The sequence below is a fragment of the Sciurus carolinensis genome, chromosome 7 (genome assembly GCF_902686445.1).
Source record: "Sciurus carolinensis chromosome 7, mSciCar1.2, whole genome shotgun sequence".
Taxonomy (NCBI): domain Eukaryota; kingdom Metazoa; phylum Chordata; class Mammalia; order Rodentia; family Sciuridae; genus Sciurus; species Sciurus carolinensis.
In genome coordinates, this window is record NC_062219.1 from 1875593 (window position 1) to 1903246 (window position 27654).

Below are 27654 nucleotides of genomic sequence, written 5' to 3' on the forward strand. Positions count from 1 at the left end.
CCCCCACCCCACTCAGTGGAGCTGTAGCACCCACAGCTCGGGGACCCAAGGAGCAGGTGGCCCTGGCTGCTGCTGAGTCCAGTGTGGTGGAGGGAGGGGTGTGGGCTGCCCTCAAGAGCCCTGAGCTGGCTGGACGGCTAGGGAGAACACCAGCCAATGGCCCCAGACTATGGAGAGCACAGGTACCGGGGACACTGGAGAGGGGATGTCACAGGGGCCCAGCAGACTTGGCTGGGCCCCAAGGACAAGCCGGGCTGGGGACAGCTCCCCAAGGCAGGGCTCCTGCTTCCTCTGCTCTGGGTCGTCGCAGGGGGACGAACCGATGGTGTCCTGGAGCAGGTGGGTGAGCTTGCTGTTCCGATAGGGCACGTGGCCACGGCGCTCCGACAAGGCCCCCAGGACGTCTGCCAGGGCTGCCAGGCTCCGGTTGATGAATGAGGTCTCCCTTAGCGCCAGGCCCGTCACCCCAGATGCACCTGCGAAGCACAGAAGCCCCCAGCCTCCCTGTGCTTCAGCAAGTGACCAGCAGGAGCAGCGGCCGTGGGTGGGGAAGCACGTGGCTGGGCGTCCTTCCAGGGGACTCAGCCACCAAGGCAGTGTGGCTCCTCTAAGGGCCAGAGCTGCTCCTGGGAGCCGAGTTCCTCTGGTCTCAGAGCACCAGGGGAGGGACATGACCCCGACTGCCCTGGTGAGACCACCGAATGTGACAGGGCTTCGGGTCACCTGAGTGGAGGTGCCGGCTCAGAGCTTCCCGGTGGCCAGTCACACTCCGGCCATCGGCATCCCCAGGCAAGCTGCTGCCGACACCCTACCCACACAGAAACCCTCCAGCCTCCTCTCACCTGCGCACTCGCTGCCAGCCAGGTCCACCAGCTGCAGCTTGGCCCGTGCTTGCCTCTCTGGGCCTGTGTGGTCCACAGGAAGGGGCTGGGGAGGCGAAGCCCGGGGAGAGGCGCTGCGCCCCTGACCTGCCCCAGCATGCCCCTGCCGGAGGGCCGAACGGGGCCTCTGGCCTGGCGGGAAGGGAGGACAGACGGAAAGGAGTCAGTGCTAGAGGCCGCAACTCCACCCAGGCCTCACCCATCAGCGAGAAGCCAGTTCCGCCTCACTCTCCCTCTTAAAAGGAAGTTCCCTCTGTGGCTTCCGTAGGGGAGTGGGACAAGAAACAGGAGCAGGGAGCCGGCTTCACGTGGAAATCCAGCAGCACAGTCCATCCCGGGAGAACTAAGCGATGCTTCCCAGAAGTCTTGGTGACGATGTTCCTGAAGCCCCAGAGCAAACCCAGTGTCCCTGGAGATAAGGCCGCAAGCGCCACAGGAGCCCTGCTGAGGTGCCGTTCGCTGGCGGAATTCCCAGACGGCTTCACGAGACCCTCCAGGACACAAGCTCACGGCACAAATCAGAGAGCAGACCTTTCTCTAGGAGGTCCCAGAACCCTGCCCGGAAGCACCTGTGCGCCTGTCTCGGGCAGCTGGGCAGGACGAGCAGAGCTCCTTACACGTTGCGCGCAGGTGCGGCTGGGCCCCACCCGAGCGAGGCCTGCGGGCTCTCCTGGAGGGCGGAGCAGCTGGAGGAGTGAGTGTGCTGCCCACCCACCCCGGCCACTCCCTTGCCTGGGGACCACGGCGTGGATGCCATCGCATGGGCGCCCAGGGCAAGAGGGAAAGCAGCCCCAGCGGGAAGCAGGGCCCGTGTTGCCGCGGTGTGGGGTGGGCCGAAGCTGGACTCCACAGGCCCACTTGGCCGTGGACTTGCAGGGACACCGACTCAGGACCGCCAGTGCCCCGAACCGTGGCGCCCTGCAGTCCAGGTGCCTCTCGCAGCCCGGGACCCTGGGCACCTTGAGGCACGCAGGCAGCTTCTCTTACACGCTGGAGTCGCTCACTCTCCCCAGCTGCTGGCAGCCCACCCACCGAACCTGCACCCACGCCCTGCAGGATGTGCCCGTGCCCCCAGTGCCGCGGGCTCTGTCCCTGTGTCCTCTGGCAGAGTGCTTCCTACTGCCCACCTCCCCGTTCCCAGGCTGGGGTCCTGGGGCCTCCTGTTCAGGTCCCAGATTCTAGATCGTCGGCCAGTGTGGCTGCGATTCCTGCTCCGGATCCTGTGGTCATGCTGGGAGCTTCCCTTGGTGGATTTCCATTACTTGAACTGACCCGGCACCAACGGCAACTCACCGGTGCTGTCTGAGGGGGCTTTCCCGGTCAGAGTCACCGTCACCACCAGGTGAGATCTGGAGGAAGCTGCATGCACCAAGGTGGGGTGCCGGGCCCTGAGCCGCAGACCTCCGTGGACAAGGGCTACCAGCTCCACGGCACTGGCGACGGCCCTGGAGGGGAGGAGTGTCAGAGGGCACCAGAGCGCAGGGAGCCAACACCGCCCCGTCCCAGGTCGACCCAGGCTCCACCACGGAGGGGCGCCGCTCCCAGACACTGGGCTGCCAGTTCCAGAGAGGGAAGCTGATCTCAGGCAGAAGAGAACACAGCAATTAAAAACAGCCAGAGGCCTCACGGTCAGAGCTGCCGACCTTCCAGCATGCTCTGTTCCCTCACCATCTCCCCCTCACGCACCCAAGTTTTAAAATGTTCTCTCGGATTAAATTCACGAGATAAAAGCCTATGTCAGTGGATGAGAGGGTGCTGCTCAGGGCGTCACCAGGGGCGGGTGGCACTTGGGTCACAGTTCATCCTCAAGAGCCGCAAGTCTGGATTACTTTCCGCAACACATGGTGATTAAATGCCCCGGTCTTCAGGCTTCTTGAAACATGACCAGTGGCCGGCACAGCCTACCCTTGCTGAGGCTGAGTCCCGAGCTGGGCAGTCCTGCCACGGCCTCCAGGAGAATTCCTCCCATCTCCTCCCTGGTGGCACGTCCTGCCGTGGGAAACTGGCCCCCTGCACGCGGCTTTCACCAGAGTAACCTGGAGGAGAGTACTCAGGTAACATGAGGATCCTCACGAACTGTGCTCCATAAAAGGCTGACTCTCAAGTGTGAGGGGTACCCCGTCCTCACCTGAGCGGCGGGCACTGATTCGCCTCTCCACACCTTTCCTCCTCCATAAGGTGAGGCTGCGACAGGATGCAAGAAACAAGCCCAGGTGGGAAGGGGTTACAGAGGGAACAGGGCCGTGACTTTGCCCTAGGACGCTGGACCAGCTCTGTTCTCCCAGGCCCGCTCTCCTCCAGCCTGGTTCCTGAAAAGCCCGTGGGCCTCAGAGTGCCCGGAGCCCAGCTACCCAGCGTCCACACAGGCTGCTGGCCTACACAATGTATTTTCTTTAGACTAAATAAAGTCGAGGAAAAAAAACGTTACTCGAGACTTATGAGGTGGGCACACTGTCAACGTCATCTACCAACTCGACCACGTCAGCCTAGAGACCCTGAGACGACCAGACCCCGGACCCACCCTGTGTCCTGATCAGAAGACTCCCGTGTTCACTAAGGACAGTTTCCTGTAATAGAAGAGACCCAGGCCACCTCGTTCCTGGACGGCCACATGCTCTGTCCCTCGGGAGTGCCCCTTGCCTTCCTAAGTGGATCTCTGCTATGCCTCTTTCTGACAAGTCCCCAAATTCTTTTTTCTGCAACATATGTCAGAGCCAACAAAGGCCGAGTGGAGGTCTCTCCTGGGGAACCTTGTCGGACCCCACTAGGTGACAGGATGACACTTGTCTCATGGACTCTGATGAAGATGTCTTTAAAAAGACATTTATTTATATTTTAATTTTTAAAACATCTTTTTTCCATTTCTTTTCTTTTGTACTAGGGATTGAAAACTGGGCCCTGCACGCACAGGCTGGCCTTCCACCGAGCTGCGAACCAGGCCTTTCTTATTTTAATAGCATTATTAACATACGCCGACTTACAAAAATCTGTGTTCATTCGAGGTGTGCACCTTGACCTTGATGCTTTGACAGATTTACACATTGCGAAATGTTCACAGCATTCTAGCTAATTAACATGTCTGTCACCTCTGCACCCTTACCAGTAAAAAGGGTCATTTCTTGGGCTGGGAGTATACCTCAGTGGTGGAGCGCTTGCATGGCCCACATAGGCCCTGGGCTTGCTTGATCCACAGCACCATGGGAGGGAAGGAGGGAAGGAAGGAAGGAAGGAGGGAGGGAGGGAGGGAAGGAGGGAGGGAGGAAGGGAGAGAGGTAAGGAAGGAAGGAGGGAGGGAGAGAGGGAAGGAAGGAAGAAAGGAGGGAGGGAGGGAAGGAGGGAGGGATGGATGGAAGGAAGGGGGGAGGGAAGGAAGGAGGGATGGATGGAAGGAAGGATGGAGGGAAGGAGGGAGGGAGGGATGGAGGGAAGGAGGGAGGGAGGGAGGGAGGGAAGGAGGGAGGGAGGGAGGGAGGGAGGGAGGGAAGGAGGGAAGGAGGGAGGGAAGGAAGGAAGAAAGGAGGGAAGGAGGGAGGGAAGGAAGGAGGGATGGATGGAAGGAGGGAGGGAAGGAAGGAGGGATGGATGGAAGGGAGGAAGGAGGGAGGAGGGAGGGAGGGAGGGAAGGAAGGAGGGATGGATGGAAGGGAGGAAGGAGGGAGGAGGGAGGGAGGGAGGGAAGGAAGGAAGAAAGGAGGGAAGGAGGGAGGGAAGGAAGGAGGGATGGATGGAAGGAGGGAGGGAAGGAAGGAGGGATGGATGGAAGGGAGGAAGGAGGGAGGAGGGAGGGAGGGAGGGAAGGAAGGAAGAAAGGAGGGAAGGAGGGAGGGAAGGAAGGAGGGATGGATGGAAGGAGGGAGGGAAGGAAGGAGGGATGGAGGGAAGGAAGGAGGGAGGAAGGAAGGATAATGCTTAAATCGAACTAACAACTGGGCAACGGACACTAAGCACTGAAGCCATGTGACCCGTCCCAACGACGCCAGCCCTGATCTTCCTGCACAGCTGGCTCTGCCTGGGCTGGGGGTGACTTCTGCCCCTGAGTGGCAACTGCCCCTGGTGGGCCAGCAGTAACTCACGTGCAGGTCAGCAGGGGGACCTCCGTCCGTCCTTCCTGGGTTGTCACCACCTCACGCTTGACCCCAAACACTGCTGCAGAGTCCTCTTTGGCCAGGAGATCAAAAATGTCATTGTTGTAGATCTCCAGGACAGAAACCTCGAGCGTGGGCCTTCCTGGCGAGTTTTCGGAGATGAGCCTGGGGAAGCACCATGGGACCGATGGACAGAGGCGCGACCCAGCCCCCGCACCACGGGACTGATGGACAGAGGCGCGACCCGGCCCCAGCAGACACAGAGCTTGTCCAGCGGCTGCAGGGCGGGTCTCACAGCACCCAGGTTGCTGGGAAGGGACCCATCTGAACTGCAGGGTGGACAGCACCTAGGGACAAAGGTGCTTCTTGGGAGTCTTGCTCAGATCAGCTGCTGCCACAGTCGCCAGCCACGGGGCCTGGCCCAGGTGAAGGAGGATGGGTGCACAACCAGGACCAGAGACCGCAGCTGGCTCGCCATGGTGGGGGCCTAGCATGAGCTACAGATGGCCAGGCGGGTGGCGTCCCCTGCCTTCGGCTCCTGTGTCTGAACCCTCCAGCTTCAGGGAGGCTGTGTCCAGAGGGCTCTGGCCAGTCCACTCATGCCGTTCAGCCGAAGCTCCCCTGGCCCCCCGTGTACTCACTCAGCTCGCCAAAACAACTGGGGCCTCATGTTGCTTCAGTTTTTAAGTGTGACATGCTGACCACAGCAGAACTCAAACTAAGGGGCGCTCACCTAGGGGCGCCCACCCCAGAGCACAGGCTGCCCTCCTACAGTCCTCCTGCTCTTGCTCTGGTGTCGGACAAGACTCCCACCAGACCTGTCCCAGGTCAAAGGCCAAACGAAGCTGGCCTTCCAGATTGCTGCCTCCCTGATGGGCCCAGTAAGGTCAGCTGACCCCACCCTGCATGCTCTTGCCCACGGGGACAGGCCCCGGGGAGAGCAGTGACGCTGCGCTCAAGGCAAGTCCAGCTGGGATTTTCCTGTCCAAATTTTGCTAGAAGGAGTCTTTAGTCCAGATCTAGAGAGAGTTGGGGACAAAACAAGAAACTGATGTCTTCTAACAGCAAACAGCAGACGAAAGCGACAGACCAATGTGAAAGAGAAGGAAGTCAAACTCCCAGGTAATCTCTGGCCAGGGTCCAGTCTCGGCTGTCCTCACAAGGCAGCGTGTGGGCAAGGTGCCAGAGGAGCGCAGAGCCGGCGACCGGGAGGACATGGCCCGTGCGGAGCGGTCCTTGCTCTGTGGGGCCGTGTGTCACAGGGTCACGGATCCTGAAGCAGACACTTCTCATCCACAGAATACCCCAGAGTTTATTTAAAACACTCATCAAGTTGTCAGATGGATTCTAGAAGTGGGTTGAAAACCACCATCTTCCTTTAAGCAGCAAAATGCTTCTCAGGCAAGACACACAGTCATCATGGAAAGCAGTGTCCTGTGGTCAGCCCAGGCTGAAAGCCACCCCAGACTCCCAGGAGGCTCCAGAGGCAGCACCGCAGGGGCTCCTCCTCCCGCCACGTCCCCTCAGCTGCTTCGTGTCCTGCACATGTCCTCCTGACCACAACCACTGATCCCTTCCCCCTCTGGGCTCCTCGAGGGCAGAGCGTTCGTCACACACACTCATCTTGGTGCCTTTGACAGCACCTAGGAAAGCACCCCGCATCAGGTGGACCAGGGCGAAGCAGAGATGTAGCCAGAGGACGCAGTGCCAGCAGCCAGCTTAGACGGAGCGGGGAGGTGGCAAAGCACAGAACCCCGGGCAGCTCGCTGTCTCGCTCTAAATGGCAGCCACGCCTTGCTCTGGTAGCCACAATCTAGCAGGACTGTGTTTGAGGATGAAGGATACAGACACTCCCTGATTCGCAGGCCCCGTGTCACAATTCTGTCTTTCAGGCAGGAGGACGGAGTGCTTGTTCACTCTGGCACACCCAGACTCACACACACCAGGCTGGGCACCTCCAGACCTCATGTACAGTGACTGGGAATTGGAGAGGTCGAAGGCCCTCTGTTTGGGCTGTCATTCTTATTCTTGCAGAACAAGAACGGGAGGCTGGTAAAGGCTGGACTCCAGCCCTGGCCTCTCAACCAGAAGAAGGGATCTGAAGTCCTGCTTGGAGGGTCTTAATGCAGCCACGTCAGGTTATGATTCATGCCAGGAGACTCAGACCTTTCAGCGCCCACTTTGGAATGAGATGAGTTAAAACACTCAGCTGTAAGGGATCTTCCACTTGGTGAAGCTGAGGACTCCCTCTCTAGGCAGCTCTGCAGCCCAAACACTTTCCTGACTCATCCTCAGGCTGCTGGGCAGCTAGCAGTCCTTCCCAGTGCCCTTGAGTTCCGGGCCCTTCCAGTCCTGATAAGCTCCAGTCTGTGCACTGCAGGACAAAGAGATGTGCCTCTCGCATGTAAGTGCCCGCTGGGGACACACTGTGCAATGTGCATCGTGACACCCCTAGGCAGGCACACGGTGCACACTGGAGACACGAGGAAGCCAAGCTCAGAAACACCGTGAGCCGCATCCCCAGGAGCCCGGGCTCTGCTGGGCACCCCAGGGTCCCACTGCCACTACTGAAAGGGAAAGCAAGCAGGAATCCACCCTGGATCCCGCTGTTCCCCCACTTCCACCTTCAGCTCCCGCCACTCTGTCACCTGGACTCGCTGCTTCCGAGCCTTAAAAGTTTGTGTAGCGGGAAGAAAAATGATTCATTGGTTATTTTTAGGTAGACTTATTTGCTGTCTTGCTGACTGGCACCCAAAAGCATAAGAATCGTACATACCAACGGGTGCCACAAGGTGTCACAACGCAGGCACACGTTGCAGCATCCTGTAAATCGGGTTCACCCTACACATTTCTCTATGGTGAGAACGTGTAAAACCCTGTCTTGTAGCTTTTTGAAATACAGGTGCACCTCCACTGCACACAGTCACCCTACTGTGCAGTAGCACAACAGAACTTCTTGCTCCTACCTGTGACTTAGCACCCACTGGCCAACGTCTCCACCCCCCACACCCCGACTCCCCCCACCTCTGGAGCCACCCTTATGCCCTCGGCTTCCTGAAGATCAACCTCCTCAGCTTCCACTAGGACTGAGGTCACACGGTGCCTGTCCTTCTGAGCCTGGCTTAGTTCTCTTGGCACAGTGATCTCCAGGGCCATCCTGCTTGTTGTGAGTGACAGGACCCTCCTTCTGTGGCGACCCGGGTCCATAGTGCACAGACCCCGCCCCTCTCTGTCCATCCTCAGCTGATGGACACTTGGGCTGCTCCAGTCTTGGCTCCTGTGAACAGAGCCGCAGTGGCCCAGGGGAGCTGGGGTCCCTTCAGCACTGACTCCTTCCCTCTGGACGTGCACCTGGCAATGGGATTGCTGGGTCACGTGCTTGTTCTACTGTTGATATTTCAGGGAATCGCTGCTGTTTTCCACGGTGGCTGTGCTGATTTGCACTCCCACCGGGCAAGGGCTGCTTTCCTCCACCTCCTGAGGTCTGTTTGGTAACTGCCATTCTGACTGGAACGAGCTGAGGCTCACAGGGGTTTTGACTTGCATCTCCCGGCTGGTGTGAGCGCTCGTGTGCCTGTTGGCTGTGTGCACGAAACGTCTGTGCAGGCCTGTTGCCAGCTCCAGTTGATTCTCTAAGGACTGAGCCCTCCAGGCTGTTTTCTCCACTGCTCCAGATGGTCTGGGGGCTACGGGTGCCGATGCTGAGAGGCTGCAGGAGCAGACCCCTCTCTGTGAAGGAAGAGCAGGAGGCCAGGGAGCGTGGAGGCAGCTGCTCTCCAGGAAACCCCTCTGCTTGCTTTCTCAGCCTCCATCTCCAGATGAGGGGAGGTGCCTCGTGCTAAAGTCAGCAGTCACACTCCGAGCTGCAGCCGGCTTGCCTGGGGGGCTCCCCCAGCTCTTCTGCAGCCCACCGAGTCGGCATCTGGAGACACTGTGACTCCGAGGCAGGGCCCCCAGACGTGTGCCCAGTCTCTGTGCTGCAGCAGCGTGCGTGTCTACAGTGGCCCCGATGCTGCTCACAGGCCCTGCTCTGCCAGCTGTGGTCAAGGAGATGGGGCAAGATGGACACGTGCCCAGAGGGGTCACTAAGTGCTTGTGCATCCTCCCGCCCCTCAAGCACACAGGCACGTGCCCCAGTTGACTTCCCGCCAACCTGGGTCACGTGTCCCGGAGATTCTCAGGACGTCTGTCACTGCAGCGTGTGCCCCAGGACATGGTACCGATGACAGAAAACATGGAAGGACTTTGCAACACGTTTTCAGAGGTACTTAGTGCATGTAAGTTGATACGCACCCGTGTTTGCACAAATATTTAAAGAATATTGGTTTGAAGAGACTAAAGCATCAGGCTGTGGTGGAGTTGTTATGTCATGGTTTGTCCCTGGTTTCAGGACAAGAAAGGACAATACAAGGAAATAGAGAGACAAAAGTCAGATCTCAGAGGCCAATGGCTGTGCTGTGTGCTCCACAGGCATCCTCGGGCCAGCGTGGGCTGGGGTGGGCCTCTTCCCACCAGAGTGAGTCCTGGCACAGGACAGCAGTGCACAAACCAGAGGGGTGGGCTGTGAGCGCACTGTCGCCGTCACCCTCGCCAAGGGCCCTGCCAAGGGGGCTGCTGAGGACCCTCTCAGTGTTCTTCTAGGACTAATTTAGTTGGTGACATCATGACCAGGGCCAGGGGTCTCCTGTGGGGACATGTTAATGGGACAGGAGACCCTCCAGCAGGAGGAATCTGCCCCCTGCGGGGGGCAGGAGGAGCCCAGGGACCTCTGTCAAGAAGCTCCTGAGGTAGATTTTCAGAAGCACGTGAGCCCAGCTCAGAGCCGACCAAAGTGACTGAGCCCTGGACCTGTCCTCCTGCCCCGCCCGCCTCGCCCCGCGCAGCAGCACGCGCCCGCTCGGGGCACCAGCAAAGGTACCTGAAGAGCTCCTCGGCGGCCCTGGGGACAATGCCCGAGTCACCGTGCGTCCCTGATTGCTGCCCAGGCTGGCCCTCGGAGGGCGGCCCCAACATGGTGTAGCTCTTCCCGCTCCCGGTCTGCCCGTAGGCCATGACGCACACGTCGTACCTGAAAGGCACCACTCACTTCATTTCAGCCCCCGCCCCTCCGCCTCCGCCCATCAGGCTCACTCGGCCTCAGCTCTGCTCAAGGGGTCCCCCACCACCCGGTGGATTCCCACGCACACGGCCGCTCTCGCCACCACCTGCGCGGCGTCCGGGCGTCTCTGGTGGGGACCACACTCACATCCTCTGCCAGCGCAGTTTACCCAGGCTCTCACGGCAGCGGGTCCCTCCCACATTCCCAGTTTCTCACTAGCTTTCACCACAGTAGCAGAGTGGCCCAAGGCCAGCTGGTCTCCATAGACGAGGCTCATTAAACACAGCGTCCGTGAGATGGTGCAGCAGGTTGCGTCCCCTCTTTCAGGTTCTGAGAGCACCTTGCTCACCGCATCCAGAGTCCGTGGGCAGCGCTCATGGCTACACTCCACTTAAGACTAACACACCTTTCCACACTTTGTCACCCAGAGGCTGCGGGGTTTCCTCATTCACGGTGAACCCAGAGTGCCCAGGCCCTCTGCGCTCTGCGGACTGGGGCCACTGGACAAGTTTGTTTCATAGGAGGCCAGTGTTTCTGATGGATCCCCAACTTTCCCACCAGTTCTTGTATTTAACCCAAAACATCAATGGGAAGGCTGGAAACACTTGAAGGAATGTCTAAAATTAGTTTATGACACGAAATTCAATCCTCAGCCATAGTAGGTCTTGTCTGAAAGGTGCGGGTGGCTGCTGGCCAAACGTGCCCTGCAGGGTGCTCCACCCTGACTGCCCCGCAGGGCCGGGCATCCACTATCCCGCGCTCCCCTCACCATGGACACTCCGCTCTGGTTTCTCCATCTGAACTGGGACTGTCCACCTCACCCCTGAGTCAGGTAAGTGCTGCTCCTGGGCAGAGGGGTTTGGGGAAATGATTGATGGTCACCTCAACACCCAGTGTCCAGAGCCAAGACCAGCCCAAAGGCCCAGACTGAGGGAGCCATCGCATCTACCAGAGACCGTGGGGCTACGAGGGACCAGCTTGGGGCTGTGGGCTGCGGCCTGCTCTGTGGGGTTGAGAAGGCTGGAGGACTGGTGACAGGAGCCACCACACCCTCTCTCACCCACCTTGCACAGACAGACCTGTGCCCCTGACCCTGTGGAGGTTCCTCAGGTCTCCCTGCCCCTCAGGGGTGGAGCCAGGCAGCACAGCACCTGGAACAGGGCAGCCTGCCTGAGCACGAGGGGCGGACAAGTACGGGGAAGACCTGCAGCCATGGCTTCTCACTTCTGAAAGAGGCCTGCTGTCCAAGAGCTGACTTCCCGTTTGGAGGATGGACACAAAGCCAGCTGAAGCAGAAGCTGCCCAGCAGCGAGGGCGGAAGCCCCCGGTGGTGGGGTGGACGCGGCGCCCACGCCAGCCCCACCACAGATCACAGGCCTCAGGGCCAGCCAGTGCACCGACTACCAGACAGCAACGCTGTGATTAGTTTCTATTTGTGGAGGTCGGTTACAGAGACGCCTCGCTGGGCAGACACGAGGGCGTCTCCTCCGGAAGTTGGACATGGTTAAATATTCAAAGCTGGTTCTGTGGCTGTTAAAGAAGCTCTTTACTCCTAAGACCGCTGCTTTAAAATCAGTAGTTGTGTTTTCCAAGAACAGAGAGAGCCCTCCAATACGATGGGCACATTCACAACAGAAGTCTACAACACCGGAAATGTGGAGCGCCACGGGGGACGGCAGCTGCCGCGAGGCCAGGTCCACACACTGACCAAGCGCACCTGGGACTGGGCACGGCACGCTCTGACACTGCTCTCAGAGCGTCCCCTCCTTCCCAGGGGCTGAAGCACGGCGCAGTGTGGGACTTGCAGCCAGCACCAGGCCACTGGCTGCCCCGTCTGCCTCTGGTTTCTGTATCACAAGCGTTTGCTCATATTTCCATGCAGCCGTGATCACAGCCCTAAAGACGTTCACGCTCACCCGTCCAGGAAGGACGTCAGCAGGGGGCGCACATCGGCAAACACGGCGGTCTGAGACTCTGCTGGACCGTAGACCCTGAAACAAGTGGAGGGGGTCAGTGGAGGACTCCAGATACCTGCCTGTCCAGAGCAGAAGAGAAGCTGTGCTTTGCTCAAGCTGAGAGGATGAGGAACGCACAGGGGCACCCTGCTATGGAGCTCAGACGTGGGGTGCAGGCCGGCTCCCCATGGCCGCTGTGTGGCTTTGGGGCTTGCACTTCAGTGCTGCTGGGCAGCCCAGCCCCCGAGACCCAGCTCGACCTCACCTGGTGGTCTGCAAGGCTCCTAACCCTGTGTGCTCTGTGGGCTCCACCTGCTTCTCCCTGGAGGCTCTTTCACTGATGCCCTGTCCCTACCCACTCACATGTTGGTCAGCACCTACCTCAGGACTTGGAGGAATCTGAATCTCCAAGTGACCCACAAAGCTAGAGGCCACTGCAGGGACAGGAAGAAAGTCCTCAGACACGGCACTCAGGAGCAGAGGGCTAAGCCTGTGTCTGCGTCCCCTCTCCATCCTTTGGTGATCATTGTAGGGAGGATAAGCAGCTTCCCAACCCTGCTTCCAGCCCTTCTGTGCCTCCTGGGTCTCCCCCTGCCACCCAGGAGCCAGGATTATGGGCACCCAGCTGCCCAGGAAGGCCTCTGACGTGGATACCATTGTTTGTCACTGTTACCAGGTCAAAAGCCCTATCAACAACCAGGAGAGAAAGACTCTGGATCTACCTGAAAGGCTGGCACAGGGTCATCTCTCAGCACCATCCCCAGAGGCAGAACCGTGGCACATCTGCCAGTCAACTCCCATGTACAGTACGCATGCTTTGTGTGTCCTTGGGCCTCTGCTTCCTCTTGAAAAGCACTTACCTTTCAAAGGTATATGTCTTGTTGATCTTAGGGTGGCCAGGACGATGGCATTTCACCAGAATAGTTTCCTAATAGAAAAAAATAGAGCCATCAGACCCAGCCAGGGCTTCACTAATGGAACATGGAGCCACGGCTGGAGAGGACGGTGCCTGGCCAGGGCCGGTGGCAGCCTGTTCTGTCCACACACTGTACCGGAACACACGGAGGCCTTTGCTGATGAACCTGCAGCCTGAGATGCGGAGCAGTGGTGGGTGATCCAGGCAGAGGCCGGACGGCCTGGGGACGGCAGTCTGCCCTGCCTGCCTTTAGAGGAACGGTCTGCCGACCCAACCCAGAGAAGGCGGTCACAGTCACAGGGCCAGCGGCCTGAGCAGCCTGGGCGCTGCCGTCTCGGGGACGGCAATGACGCCTAGGGCGGCCGTGACGCCGTGGAGCTGAAGTACCTGCTCTTCAGCCACACCAGCTGGGGCTTGCTGAGCTACTCCCTCAGGCACGTCCCACCTGAGAGGAGCTGAGGCCCTTCCCGCAAGAAGTGGGGTGCTAGCTTCAGCTCACTACGGCGAACAGACGAAACCGGAGTGGTTCCCGTTCCAAAACAAATTGCAAATGCATGAAAAGATGGTGGCTTGGGGACATCGAGACACACGAGCAACAAGCAGGCTCTGAGCAGCCAAGCACTGGCTCTTCCAGACCGTGTCTAGAGGACGCTGGGTGGAGCTCACAGGCCCTGGCCAACGTACAGTGTGTGCACGGGAAGCATCACGCGTTCCTGTGAGGCGATGAACACCTGTCAGCACGTGCCCGGCTGGGGTGGAGCGGCCGCGGGCCCGGCCAGCACTGCTCCTCTTCACCATCGATGGCAGAAAGCTTGTGATGGCGGCGGCAGCGCAGGTCGCACCCCTGGTCGGGGAGGGCTCTCGACGCAGCTCTGAGGCTGCCACAGCGGCGACCCTCCACTGTCCACACAGAGGGCAGTGCCACATGAGTCCCAGCGTGCATCGGGTTACAGCAGTTATGGAGAAATGATTAAGTGTTGGCTTTGCACACGTCCTGTGTGGGCCAAGCTTGGTCTGCTGCCAAAGAGACTGGCTTGGCCACTCCAAGCTGCTGCCCCTGCCCGGCCAAGGATGCAGGCCCTGCCACCACTGCAAGGCAGTCTCTCCAAGATGCCAACTGGAGAAGGGAACAGGCGAAGTCCCTGAAGCCTGAAACAGGTCATAGGGCCTGACACAACCAGGTCTTGCAGAAGATCACTGAGCCCTTACTTCAAGTCCCTGTAGGCTGTGGCCACGGTGAAGATCAGGAGCATGGCAGGCTGAGCCTGGCCGAGGCCCTGGGGAGCACCCACTATGCCCCGATGCTTTGAGAACTGCAGGTTCCTGCACCCCACTGTCATGAGCCCAGACACAGCTCCCTGCTCTCCTCACACCCCAAACTCCCCAGTAAGAGTCAGAAGCAAGGCTCGGACACAACCAGGACCAGGGCACCCACAGACCGCGAGTGGACCAGCTGCCAGCTCCCACACACCACTGCGGCCAGCCTCAGCCCCGCTCCCGCTAGCCTGCACCCCTCACTTGACTCCGACACCAGGAGTGGCCTCCGTGCCTTGCAGGCGTCACACAGGAGCTAACGCTCCAGCTTCAGCGGAGGAAACACCAGTGGAAAGTGCTGAGGTCCACAGAGCCTGCCTGAAGCTCAAGGGACCCCTACGGACGCAGCAGGCCCAAGCACAGCTGCAGCCCAAGGCACCCCGGCTCCCGGGACCCCCGCCCACAGTGAACTGGCAGGTGAGCACCTGGAGCGTCCCCGGGAGCCGTGCTCGCCGTGGCCAGCACCGCTCAGGGGCTCTTCTCAGCCTGTCCCCACGGAAGCTGTGGTTCACGACACTGCACGCCTTTTGGTCTCACGGATCAGGCTCACTTCCTCCAGCCGCCGGGTGGGAGCTGCCTGGTGTGGCACCATTCCCAGAGGCCCGTGGGCCCGCGGCTGTTCATCTGCAGCCCTGGCCACCCTGCGGGCTGCCTCGGGGTTCCGGGGGACTGTGTGACTCAGAGCCCTGTTTGCCCACGACTGGCTGCTTTGTTGCCATTTCCTGAGGCTTCTGGGGGCTAAGGGATGCAGCCCAAGCCCACGGGCGAGGCCAGGGCTGCAGGCCGAGCGGCACCCCAGCCTGCACGGTCTATTTCCCTGTTCCTCTCCAGCGTCCCAGCCAGCTTTAAAACTCGCAGGGCGTAGAACTGCCCCCAAATCTCAGAGCTGAAAGTACAGCGTGATCCAAATCTCACATTTTATAGAAGTAGTCTGGGGGCAGGAGGAGGAAGGCAAACTCCACTCAGACTGGAAAGCCTGCTTCTCCTCCATGCCAGCCCAGGGAGGTGGCACTCACGGCCACGGCTGCCCAGCTTCTCAGGTAGCAGGAAGGGAGCCCCACCCAAGCTGGGCACTCGGGTGGGGCAGCCCCTCTGCATCCTTTGGGAATATCACCTGGATGCCACTCATGGGTCAGAGTCTCCTAACTGACAAACCACAGGGTGACACAGAGCCACGATCCCCTCCTGGGAGGACACATCTGAGGACCAGGCCTGAGGACCCAGCAGAGTCCTGAAGGAAGCTACTCAGGGTGGAGTGCTCCAGACGTACTGGACCTCTGCGGGTAGGACAGCACCTGCAGTTCATAAGCACTACTAATTCCGTGTCCGTTTTCAGTGTGCGGCACCAGCAGTACCAGGTGACCGGGTGACCAGCCTACAAGGGGACATCAGGAACCTGCGGGCCACACAGGCAGAACCAGAGTCTGGCTTCCACCTTGGTGACGGATTCATAGGTGCTTTTTAATATTGTGAAATAATGATGTAGGTGTGGATTTTGAATCACCCACATCTCCAGGTTAAGAGAGAACAGAGTCGTCGGGAACAAAGGCCCCAACGCCACACATTCACTGTGTGATTCTGTGGCTGGGCATTCCTATGAGCCCGTGGGGACATGGGTCACAAGCGTGGACCCAACAGTGACCCCTGGCCAGCACAGCTGGGACACGGGCTGCACGCCGGGGGCAGATCACACTCAGTGGAGGCAAGCCCCAGGCATGCTGGGCCACGGGTCCCACGGAGACGGACACCAGTCCCTCACTGACCCTGCACAGGGCATGAGGTCAGCATCCTGCTGCTTGTTCACCCTGCCTTCCTCTCGGGTTGCTGCTGGATAGCACAGGGGGTGTCCAAGCATCCCCCCAGGTTTCCAGGAACAGAGAGAATTGAAGGAGCTAGACTCTCACCAGCTAGGGACAGGAGAGCTCACGGCCACTGCTGACCCCAGGGGCACCAGACCACACGCACCTCCCTCCCACCTTGAGATGCCTGGTGCACGTGCCAGCTGGCAGGATGTGCCGAGGATGGGAAGGAGATGAGTGGCACCCAAGTGTGTCAGCCCACTGGGGCCGTGGGGGCGGTGGGCAAGACCCAGGGCCCTGAGCCAGGGCTCTCGGGCACTGAAGGCAGGCAGTGCTGCAGGCGCCGGGGGAACAAGACTGTCACACACAAGAGGACAGCACAGCAGAGTGACCGCAGAGTGCTCAGGGAGGTGCACTGGCCACCAAGACGAGGGGACGAAGCCGAGGGGCGAGGCCGGGGCGGTGCCTGGGTCGTGGCCTCTGCCGACCTGGCTCACACCAACTCCACCCTCACCTCTGTCCTGTGTGACTTTGTGTTGAGACTCAATCTCATGAAAATTCAAAGAAAGGGAAGCAGTAAACAACTTAGGGAGGGCTGAGAGGAGCAGAAAGCCACAGTACCCACAGACCAGCACCCAGGCGCGACTGGCATGGCCGGGCACGCCTGCTGGAGAGGCAGCCACCAGGACACGCGAGCCACCCGGTGCCGCCGAGGTCCCCGGCGCTAGTTCCTAGGTCTTCAGATGCATGAGCAGAGGGCGGGTGGTGGCACAGGGGCCAGGAGGAGGGACGGCAGGAGCACCCGTGGCAAAGCTCCAGCTCAGCCAGACGGGCGCAGGGCCCCGAGCTGCAGAACCGAGGCACGCACGCGTCGTGACACAGTGAGGAAAGCAGAGGGCTCGTCCCCTCCAGGCCTGAGGCCACCTGGGGTCACGCTCCTGCCAGGCCACTCCCACGCTTGTGGGGTTCAGTACTGCCTGGGACCCCAGCCTCTGGACCGTTCTGCGCTGTATCTGACGAGCTCCAACCTTCTCGTCCAGGGCCCGGCTGGTGGTCCCCGTCCTCGTCCATGGGCCCCGTCCAACACTCCGACCGTTCAGCCTCATCTCAGTCCTTCCTCCACGGCCAGCACCTGGCCCTGCACCCTGAGCTGCATCCCAAGCCTGCCCTCCCTGAGGGCCAGGAACACAACACCTCCTCCTAAATCTGCCATCTGCTGTCACGTGGCTTAGCCTGTGGTGAGGACCACACACCTAACACCTGACACCAAGTGCCAAATGATACTCCCTACGTTTTTCATGGCCATTGAGGAACAGAGATGGTCTGGGGTCTCAGGGAAGGTGCCTGTCAATACCCCCAGGTGGTCCTCAGGTGCACATGGTACACAGTACCCTTCTCCCAGCTGCCTGAGCCTACCCAGGGGTGTCAAGTCCACAGGACAATGTCCCTGACCAGCGGGACTCTTCTTAAAAGGCAACTAAAAGAATGTGCTTGTTACTCTTGTGTGTGGTGGACAAATGTCTTAGGTGGCCCTGCGGCCTCGCAATCACATAGTTCATCAGGTCTACGGGTCTGTGACTTAAGTATCCGCGAAATGAGAAAATATTAGGAACTTTCAGCAGAAAAGGAACATACTCCAGAGGGCCCCTGCAGGAGTGGGTAGCTTTCTAAGGGGACCAGTGCACAGGTAGCCCACGCTGGCCATGACCAGGGGCTTCAGACCAGCTCAGGGAGAGGTGGTGGTGAGCAGGATCCCTCCTGTCCATTGGGGCCAGCACACCGAGGCTGGCTGGTAGGAGAGGAGGCTGAGCACAGGGAGCCGGCTGGGATCAGTCACCCTCCTGCCCCACGCCTCCTGAAACGGAAACCCAAGTCTCTCTGACTTTGAGTCTGTAAAAGTCACATTTGTTATTAGTGTTCTAATAACAAATTTTCTAATAACAAATTTTTGATTCCTCACAATTGATTCATATTTGTAAAACTAAGCTTGATCCTGAAAATGTCCCTTTTAAACCCAGTCCTATGTATGGTTGGAAAGAAGACAGCCTTAGGAGTCGCACCCCGCCACGTGGAGGCTGAGAGAAGGAAGTGGCTGGATGCTCTTCACCCTGCCTGGCTCCCAGACTCTGGCTCCGCAGGGACGCGCCCGCTAAGTGGGACAGCTTGGGGCAGGATCCCGGGCCACACGGGGCAGGCGGGAACTACTCACATCGTCCAGGGCGTGGGCCGCTCCTTGCGAGACGGTGCTGTGGGGATAAACGACATTTAGATGCCCGCGGCAGTCGCTTCCTTCCGGACGCCCGGGGTCCCTGCTGGGAACACCTTGCTGCCTCCAGGCTGGGTCCCTTTCCTGCCCCTGGCTCCTCCCCACCCGACTCCCTGCAGTCATCCTGCTCCCGCGGTGCTCCCGACCCCTCAGGCATCCATGCGTCCCTCTTGCACACGTTCCTGTCCCTGGCTCAGCTCCTCCCCACACACCCTTCCCTCCTCTTGGCTGTGTTCTCCACCGCCTCTGCTCTGTCCCCATGTGCTTCAGAACAGGGCCTGAGCAACAGCGATGCCAACTTCAGGGCCACGTGCCTGCGGGAGCCCAGCCCAGCAAAATGCCCGCCTTTGCTGAGCGCACAGGCGCGGAGTCAGGTCTGTGGAGTCAGGGCCGGCTCTGCTGGGAGCAGCCTGCATCTGAGCTGCCCACGTCACACCTCGAGGTGGCAAGCACAACCGAGAAACCCGGTTTCTGATTCGTTCAATTTGCATTTATTAAATTTCATCGGCGACTTGTGGTGGGTGGGTGGCTCAGGAACAGATTAAAACACGAGAGCAAGTTGCTTTCAGTACTTTGAGGTGAGGACCACGGGAAGCCAGGCCCAAGAAACCTCGCCACACGTCAGGGTCACTACCACACCGCTTTCCCTGCCTCCAGCAACAACGAATGCTACCAGTCAACACTGCACTGCGCTTCCCGAGGCCTTCCTGAAGTCCAGTGCTAAGTCACCCAGTGTAAATAAGGAGACCGGTGCCAGGACTTAGAGGGGAGTGAAATGTGGACAGAATAAGGGGGACTTGAGACCAGGAGGGCAACACCAGCCAGACTAGGCAGCAGGAAGCAGATGACAGAATCAGCCTGGCTGAGGCAGGGGAGGCAGGGGAGGCTGGGGAGGTTGGGAAGCCTGGGTGGAGCAGGTTAGGCTAGGGAGCCTGAGTGAGCCTGGAGAGGTAGGGGAGGCAGGGAAGGCAGGGGAGGCTGGGGAGGCTAGATGAGGCAGGGGAGGCAGCAGAGGCTGGGGAGGCTGGGGGGGACTGGGGGGTACAGGTGTTTGCGCCACTTTGAAGCTTCGTCCCGGGAGCTAGTCACCCAGCGGGGAGCGCCACCCTGAAGGAGAGCTCTACTCCCACCTCAGCAACTCCCGTGGGGCCAGGGCTGGGGACCAGGGGTGTGCAGACTCCTGCCAGTTCTGTGCCTTTGTCCTCAACACCCCACATGGCCACAGATGCAGATGGAGATGGAGTGCAAAGTCACCTGCTGCATGAAGCCGAGCCGTCCCACTCACTGTCGAAGGGCAGCAGGGGTCGGATCCGACAGTGCACTCGGATGCTTCCTCTCAGCTCCTGCAACAATGACGTCCGCTGTTCACCCGGCCCGAGACGCGATGGGAACCACCGCCTGAGGAGCAGCTCCCCGCCACCAGCGGCACGTGGTCAGGGTCAGTGGGCTTCCCTGACTCTGACCTAACACATCCGTTCCCTTGGCAAATGACCATCACTTGGCAATAAGAACCCACAGGAGGGCGGGATGCGTCCTGATTTTAGGGCAGGTTCAGACATTGGGTCCTCCTGCTCATCATCCTGACCCTCCCCAGGCTGCGCCCAGGCAACCAGGAGAGGAAGTGAGCGCGGAGCACGGGTTCGACTGCTCTGCTAGCGAGGGGCGCAGCAGCTGCTGCTCCCATGGGCAGCAGGTGAGCAGCTGAGTGCTGCGTGGAGCCGGCGACCATCGGCCCCTCTGTGCCCAGACGCCTCTCCCCACCGCCTCGGGGGCTCAGGACCACACTGAAGGAGCCAGCGCCCCTTCCACACGGCACTGGTCAACCCACCCCTCAGCTCCAGCACCCTCCAGGCCCGCCTTCTCCCCTGACTCTCCATGCTGCCTGCTCAGAATGAGTCCCAGCACGTCCTGAAGGGCTAGGATCCACCCGGTAGGGTTTCCTCCCTCTTCCACTGAGGTGTCCACAACTAGAGGCACGGCCAGGTGGGGCGGGTCACTGTGAGAGCAGAGAGGCTGAGGACCACTCTGACCCGCATGCTTTCTGTCGGTGCAGCCAGCAACCCCCCTGCTTGCTGGGCCGCTCTGACCTGGCACTGACTGCATCGGGGACCATCAGTCAAGCCACCAGTTGCTGGTGCTAAGGTGTCTCGTACCCAAAGAATTCTGGACCCAACTCGAAGGCAACCCTAGGTTCTCCCAGTCTTCAAATCATGGAAGTATTCTCGGGAAAGCCAGTGAGTCCTCAGCAACGCCTGTGGGCAGATGCCTGGGCGTGAGGAGCCCGAGTCCCTGGGAGCAGTGCCAGGGCAGCCTCCACGGAGGGCGGTGAGGTGACCCCCGCGGGCTCCTCACTGCAGAGTGAAGGGCCTTGCCCCTGGCACTGTGCAGCACTGGGCTCGGGTGCCAGGTGTTGGCAGGGCCCTCTCAGGCCCTTCTCTGGCCAGGGTGCAGTTCTGCTGGAATCTGGCCTTGGCTTAGCAGGGTGCCGCTGTGCAGGGGTCCCTAGGTCCTGCGTCTTTCTACCCGTCCCTGTGCGTCTGGATTTCGCACCCAGGTGGGGTCAGCCTATCGCTCTGGCCTGTTGAGATGTCCTGTTATCGGCTACCAAGCGAAACTGTGTCTCCTCTGAGATCATCGCCAAGTCTCCTGCATCCCAGGTACTCCTGAAATCAGGGTCTGAGGAGAGCAGGGGCAGGACCAGAGGTGCCGTGGGCGCAGTGCCGAAGCCTGGCCCTGCCGGGCTCCTGGGGGCAGGGGATCTTAAGTATGGAGATGAAAAGCCCAAGATAGTGCACCTGGGAAAAGGGAGTGGAAAAGCCAGCCAGCATGAGCACCGATGGCCTTCGTCTTTCAGGATGCGTCCTCTGCAGCTGCTGGCCCCTGGCGGGAGAAGGGGCTGCACCCGCCCAGAATGGCAGCCTCTAGGAAACGCTGATCTCTTCCACAGGAAGTCCTCTCGGGTGCTGGCCGCCGACCCCCAACCCGAACACCCAATGGACATGCTCACGAACCCCCTCTCCATACAGCCTCTGTGAGCCCAAACCCTCCTTTTGCCAGTGGCTCACTTTCCACCAGGAGAGGTGTAATCCTGCTCCTGGGTAAGAAGCTGAGGGGGCCCGGGAAGCTTGCGTCCAGCCGGCCCTTCTGCGCTAACAGGGGTGGACCACCTCCTCTCGCTGGGTGTGGGGAGCAGCGGGTGGTGCCCCAGCGAGTGGCAGCCGGCTCCTGCCTGGAAAATCCGTCCACAAATATCTCACGCAACACTCTCTCGTGGCTGGCTGGGAGCAGAGGCTCCACTGTGTCACAATGCCTTGATTTCAAACCTGAACATTTTTTTCCTGTAGATTCCTGCTGCTTTCAGGGAGTGACTCTTGCTTCTCAGAAACTCTGAGCAGTCCATTCTAAAGCTCGCCTTTGGTTTATGACGAGCGAATTCAACAGGTTCCGCACTAAGGCTGCTTCTATTGTCTGAGAACCAGGTAAGTGATAGTGTAATTGATTTTCAGCCTCTTGAGCTTCCAGACACTGAGATCTGCGCCCTCTTTGCACACCGCCCTGTCGGGGAGGGCCCCTTCCGCTGGCCTGGGGGACCCAAGCTCCTTCCAGACTCAGGATTCTGCACCTTCAGTTCTTCCGTACTGGACTCCGTCCCTCTTTGACGTGTGTTTCAACCCTTCTCCCTCAATCCCACGCTGTCCCTAGCACCCTGGGGCGGTGCTAGGACAGCAGTCTTAAGAGAAACTCCACGTGCTGTGGAGGGCCGAACCCCAAGCACCCAAAGATGCGCTGTTGCGCACGGAACTGCAGAGCTGCGCCTGAGGTCAGAGCCACTCCCGCTGAACGTTTCACCTGGTGAGCCGAGCACCCCATCGGGAGCAAAGCTCTGTGGGCAGGAGGTGGCTGGAATTCAGACGTTGGCCAAAGTGCCATGCAGGGTCAGACCTCACAGGGGAGGTGCAGCAACAAACCATCCTCCTGGCCAGCTCACAACAGTGGGTGGGAACTGTCTTGGCCTTGACCTTTGGAGTCAGACCCCACGTCTTTGAAGCAGTGGGGGAATCTCCCTAATGGGCCTGGAGGAAAGCGGCTAAGGGGCTGCAGGGAAGGGTGACTGTGTCCTCCACACCTCCCGGAGACCTCTGCAGCTCCGCAGCCGGGCCAACTCAGGTCTCCTGCTCCACAGCCGGGCCAACTCAGGTCTCCTGCTCCGCAGCCGGGCCAACTCAGGTCTCCTGCTCCACAGCCGGGCCAACTCAGGTCTCCTGCTCCGCAGCCGGGCCAACTCGGGTCTCCTGCTCCCCAGCCGTGAGAACTCAGGTCTCCTGCTCCCCAGCCAGGAGAACTCGGGTCCCCTGCTCTCAGCTCCCCAGCCGGGAGAACTCGGGTCCCCTGCTCTCGGCTCCCCAGCCGGGAGAACTCTGGTCCCCTGCTCTCGGCTCCCCAGCCGGGAGAACTTGGGTTCCCTGCTCTCGGCTCCCCAACTCCACTCTTCATCCCCAGGGGCTCAGTTCCTGCAGGTCTCACAGGGGCTGCTGCAACCCCAGCCTACACCAGACATGGTTCCTGTGAGGCCTGGGCCACGAGTGCCTATCGATGCCACGGTGGCCCCTTCTTCCCCACCCCTGCCTCCTGACCGAGCAGCCAGAGTGGCCCGTGGGGTCAGATTGAGGGAGGGCAGGGGTGGGCGCCTCCCCGCGGCGCCGCGCTCACCAGCAGGCTGTTGTGGAGGGCCCGCCTTCTCTGCCTCTCCTGGTGGCAGTGCTCCTCCACCTCCTGCAGGGACCGCTCCAGATGAAGCGCCTTTGACCGCCAGGCTGGAAGACAGTGGGGCCCAGTCCTGGTGCTGCTGCAGGAAGGCGGCCGTGCAGTCCGGCAGGCCACACCGCTGCATCTGCTGCTGACAGGCCCGGACCAGTGGCAGGGCCCTCGCTCGGGAGCCGTGGAGCCAGGACCCAGAACTGCAGGCCTGCCCGGGGCTCCCAGGTGCCACGGGACCCTCTGCGGGAAGAGCCAGCAGCAAGGAGACCCGTCTGAGTCCCGCTTCAGGTGAGTGCTGACCTGGGGCCTCCACTCCCTTCCCTGTCCACTCAGGGTGACCCTCTGGCCAGGCTGTGAGGATGCGGGGAGCCTGTTCACTACACCCTGGGGCCAAGCACAGCAGCAGCAGAGCCGGGACGCCCGGGAGCCCAGAGGGCCACTGTCACAATGGCCTGCTGCCCACATGGCGTCTAGCACAGGAAGGGAGCGTCTCGTCAGGGCTCGAGGTCAGCCGCAGCCAGGCCTGCTCCAGCGTCTCAGGTGCTACACCTGGTCTGCGTGCAGGTCTGGGGAGGAGACCTGGTCAGCAGGCACTCCTCTCAGGGTTGTAGCAGACTCGGTGCCCGGTCAGACAGCACAGGCGTAAGAGGGGAGCCCACCCCGAACAGGGCCTCCGCAGCTGACCTGGGACTCTGTCTCAGGCCTGCTCCCCTCTCGGTCCTGTGGGGTGAACTGCCTGAGCATCGGGTGCGTCTAAGCTTCACCTCTGATGGGAACAAACTGCAGGGGAGGAGAAGCCTGCGGAGCTGCCTAGCCAGGACCCTCCAAGACCACTGGACAGGACACGTCAAGGAGCAGCCTGGGGCCATGTGCACAGCCTCAGATGCAGACACCAGCACTGCCCTAGGGAATAGCCCTGGCTCCGGCAGGCCTTCCCTGCGAGGTCCATGAAGCACCTTACCTGTCCAGGCTGAGCTGCGTCCTCTGCCCCCAAGGAAGACAGCAGACTGCCCACCAGTGTCAACTGGGGAGACCATGCACAGACAGACACTCCACATGCACCACGTGCACACCTGAGCACACACCGCATGTCTACACACACACCACAGAGCTGCACACACCACACACGCCTAAATACACACCACACACACCTACATACACTCCACACATGCCTACACACACCTACACACATACCACCTGCATATCTATACACATACCATGTGCACACCTACACACATACCATCTGCATATCTACACACACACCTACACACACCACACGCCTACACACATACCACACACACCACACACCTACACACACACATACACACATACAACACACACCACACGCCTACATACACACCACACACCTACACACACACCACATGCACACACCACACACACCTGCATACATACCACCTGCACATCTACACACACACATGCACACCTACACACACACCACATGCAAACCACACACACCTCCATACACACCTTGTACACACACATACCTATGCACACACACCACCTGCACACCTCTGCACACACACCTACGCACACATACCTACACACACACCTCTGCACACACAACCACACACACACACCTACGCACACACCACTTGCACACTTCTGCACACACCACATGCACACACCCCACGCGCCTACAAGCACAGACACATGAGCCCCTGCAAGAATTGCTGGGTCTGGTCCCTGAGGAGGCCACGGTGGAGCCCGATCCCCTGGTCTCTGGAACACACCATCCTGACAAGCAGGGGCCACGGTCTCCTCTTTGGGAGGCACTGGAGAGGCCAACGCCCTATGGTCCTGCTGGCCGTCTTCGGGCTGAGCCACAGCGTGACCCACACGCAGGTGGCACACAGTGCTGACCATCCTGACCACAAGCTCGCGTAGCTGACGAGCAGCCCAGTCGCTGGGGATTCATGGAGAGGAGGCTCTCCACCCCTATTTTGGGGAAATCTGACTCTGAAAGCTCAGCACGCGTGCGTGCAGGCTCCGGGGCAGCTGGAATGTCAAGGGCAAGAATCCCTCTTGCCCTGACCAGGGAGGAGACCCCACAGCAGTAGTGCAGCGGCCAGGAGACAGGACGCGGGGACAGCAGCCAGGTGGGGCGGCAGCCAGGAGACAGGACGCGGGGGCAGCGGCCAGGTGGGGCAGTGGCCAGGAGACAGGACGGTGCTTCTCATGCTGCAGCAGGCATGTGGGGAGCTGCAAAAGTGGGTGCTGGACCTGGGTGGCCTCCCAGGCAGGCCCGGCCGGCCCAACATGGCCGCCTCACCTTGCATAGCCTCCCTGTCCAGCTGCGCTCCTTGTACCACGGCCGCTACTGCAGAGAGGTGGGCCCGGTACTGGTCCTGACAGGTGCCCATCAGCTCCAGAAAGGAAGAGCGCAACTCCTTCACGTCTTGCTGAAGCCTCTGGGGAGCAGAGCAGACGTGCAGCACAGCTGGCTGGGGCACTGTCACCGCTAGTCAGTCGTGACACGTGCCTGTGAGTGCCCATGAACCAGCCCAGCCCCGTGGCAGCCGGCATGCCACACACCCCACAGCCAGAAAGTCCATCGGGCAGTGGCACCTGGGTCTCCTCACCGCCACATCCGGATTCCACAGGCTGGGACCGGTGTTGTGAAAGCAGCTCATGTGACTTTAGAGCCTGTGTCTTTAAGGGACAAAGGAAATAGAAAATCAAGTGTGTCACCAATTCTCACAGCAGAGCTGCCCATCGTCTGGAAGTGGACACTCCTGGCCTGTTCTGACACAGTCCTCGTCTCTGTGTCCCTCTCCAGGGAACAAACTGATGGGAAATCCAGACCAGCTTCTGGAAGCCCCATTATCATGAGCTCCTGCCAGTGAGACCATTGGCCAGAGGGGCCCTAACAGCATCCCAGGGACAATCACAGGAAAGCATCCAGGGAGCTGGGGACATGGCGGTGGTGTCCTGGTGTCCTGTGCACCAGCTACTCTTTCCCCTGGAACCGTTTCAAGGACTTTCAGGTTGAGGACACAACAGTCACAGGATGAAGGAGCTGGTGAGCCACAAGACAGAGGTCACCACCAAACGCTGCTGGGCTGTGGGGCCCGAGGTGGCCCCAGTCCTCTGCTCGGAGTGTAGCCTTCTTTTTCTATAAAAACAGGCAAGTTCTTCCATGTGTTTGGGGAACACTTTAATAGAACGTAAAAGCTAGAATGAACAAAACCATTTTATTGTTTAGAGTGCAGATAAATTGTACAGCTTATTTTCAGAGATGGATTCATTTTCCTCCAGTGGAAGAGAATTAAATATATAAATCCATTCTGAATGTGAAAAAAAATTACAAGCCTCTGAATCTGACCAGCAATGAGGTGGCTAAATCCTGTTTGCAGATGGTGTGTCACTGTTGTGACGATGTGTGTCTTCCTGGCTTTTACCCTGGTCGCGCTGTTCACAACAAAAGGCGAAGCAGCGCTCCTAACCAGAAGTACAAAAACATCCACCCAGCCCACCCGGGGGTGACCAGACATGCTGGAGTCTTCTTTCCAGAACCCTCTAGCCGTGTGGGAGGGGCAGCTCGCATGGTCGCCAAAGCAGTCATCTCACCCTCCAGGCGGCACTCGCCTTGTCACGCGGCAGTGGATAGCGGCGCTGCCTGACCTCTCTGACCCGCACAGCGGCCTCGGCCACCCTGGGCCCGGCCAACACAGAATTTCTGCTCCCACTTTTGGACACAGGCTCCTAGGTGGCTTCCGCTCAGCAGGAGCTGGAGAGTGGAACCCCAAGGGAAAGGAGCCTGCTGCGGATGGCGGGCCTGGCGTCCCTCCCCTGGGGGGACCCGGGGACCCGGGACCCCACCGCCCTGCAGTTCTGGAACTGCTTGCTCCTGGGTGGGCGGCAGGCAACGTCTACCTGAGCCAGGTTCCAGGGCTGGGCCAGCGCTGGGTGTGCACCTCCCTGCCCGCGCTGCCTGCTGCTGAGCTGAGCAGGAAACTGCGTGGCCTGGAGGCCGCTCTTCCCGACCCGTCCTTGGTACTGTTGAACAGGGAGAGATAAAGACGGTGGGAAGTCTTCAGTGCAGAGACGCCATCGCTCTGAGGGGAACGGTCGCGACACCCTGCGGAAGGGCAGGGAGGCAGGGGCTTGACCCCAGTGGGCTGCTTCGGGAGGAGCAGCCAGGAGGGCAGGGCCCTCTGAGGGCTGGTGGAGCCGCTGCTCGGGGCTGAGCTGTAGGTACTGGCCTGGTGGACAGGAGAGGCCCGTGCCCAAGGAAGAGGAGCCACGGGACAGGGATGCCACCAAGGACACACCCTGCAGACCCCAGAAGGGACAGGGCAAGGCACAGAAGCCCGAGCCCCCGAGGAGCTGGGTACTGTCCCCAGGACACAGCAGCAGGGCTCTGGAACAGGTCGTCCTGGAACCATCACTTGGGACTTCCGTGGGGAGGGTGGTGTGAAGGGAGGAACCTCACCGCGCCAGGCGACCACCCAAGACCTCAAGCAAGCGGGGAGGGCGAGGGTTCCAGAAGCACCCGCGACACTGATGGGCGGGGCAGGGTGCAGCCCGGGTTCTGGCCTGCAGCGCACGGCGAGCACAAGGG

At 60.2% G+C, this 27654-nt stretch overlaps 1 protein-coding gene across 7 annotated transcripts in view; it reads right to left on the bottom strand.

Moving 5' to 3' along the window:
• Kif25 (kinesin family member 25) overlaps nucleotides 1-27654 on the bottom strand; it is a 39715-nt gene that overhangs the window by 2960 nt on the left and 9101 nt on the right. For 3 of the 7 annotated variants that reach the window (XR_007109589.1, XM_047559467.1, XM_047559473.1), the window contains exons 3-15: nucleotides 26967-27089; nucleotides 25659-25742; nucleotides 25363-25501; nucleotides 23025-23128; nucleotides 19569-19657; nucleotides 18258-18294; nucleotides 12880-12947; nucleotides 11981-12055; nucleotides 9885-10034; nucleotides 4955-5131; nucleotides 2175-2326; nucleotides 843-1013; nucleotides 321-476 (exon numbers count right to left, since the gene is read on the bottom strand). Coding sequence is in view for 6 of the 7 variants with exons in the window: in XM_047559467.1 (XP_047415423.1) it covers nucleotides 321-476; nucleotides 843-1013; nucleotides 2175-2326; nucleotides 4955-5131; nucleotides 9885-10034; nucleotides 11981-12055; nucleotides 12880-12947; nucleotides 18258-18294; nucleotides 19569-19657; nucleotides 23025-23128; nucleotides 25363-25501; nucleotides 25659-25742; nucleotides 26967-27089 (1525 nt within the window). In the remaining variant the exon portion in view is untranslated. The remainder of the gene's footprint in view (nucleotides 1-320; nucleotides 477-842; nucleotides 1014-2174; nucleotides 2327-4954; nucleotides 5132-9884; nucleotides 10035-11980; nucleotides 12056-12879; nucleotides 12948-18257; nucleotides 18295-19568; nucleotides 19658-23024; nucleotides 23129-25362; nucleotides 25502-25658; nucleotides 25743-26966; nucleotides 27090-27654) is intronic. The other 4 variants (XM_047559470.1, XM_047559472.1, XM_047559469.1 and 1 more) reach the window with 4 other exon arrangements.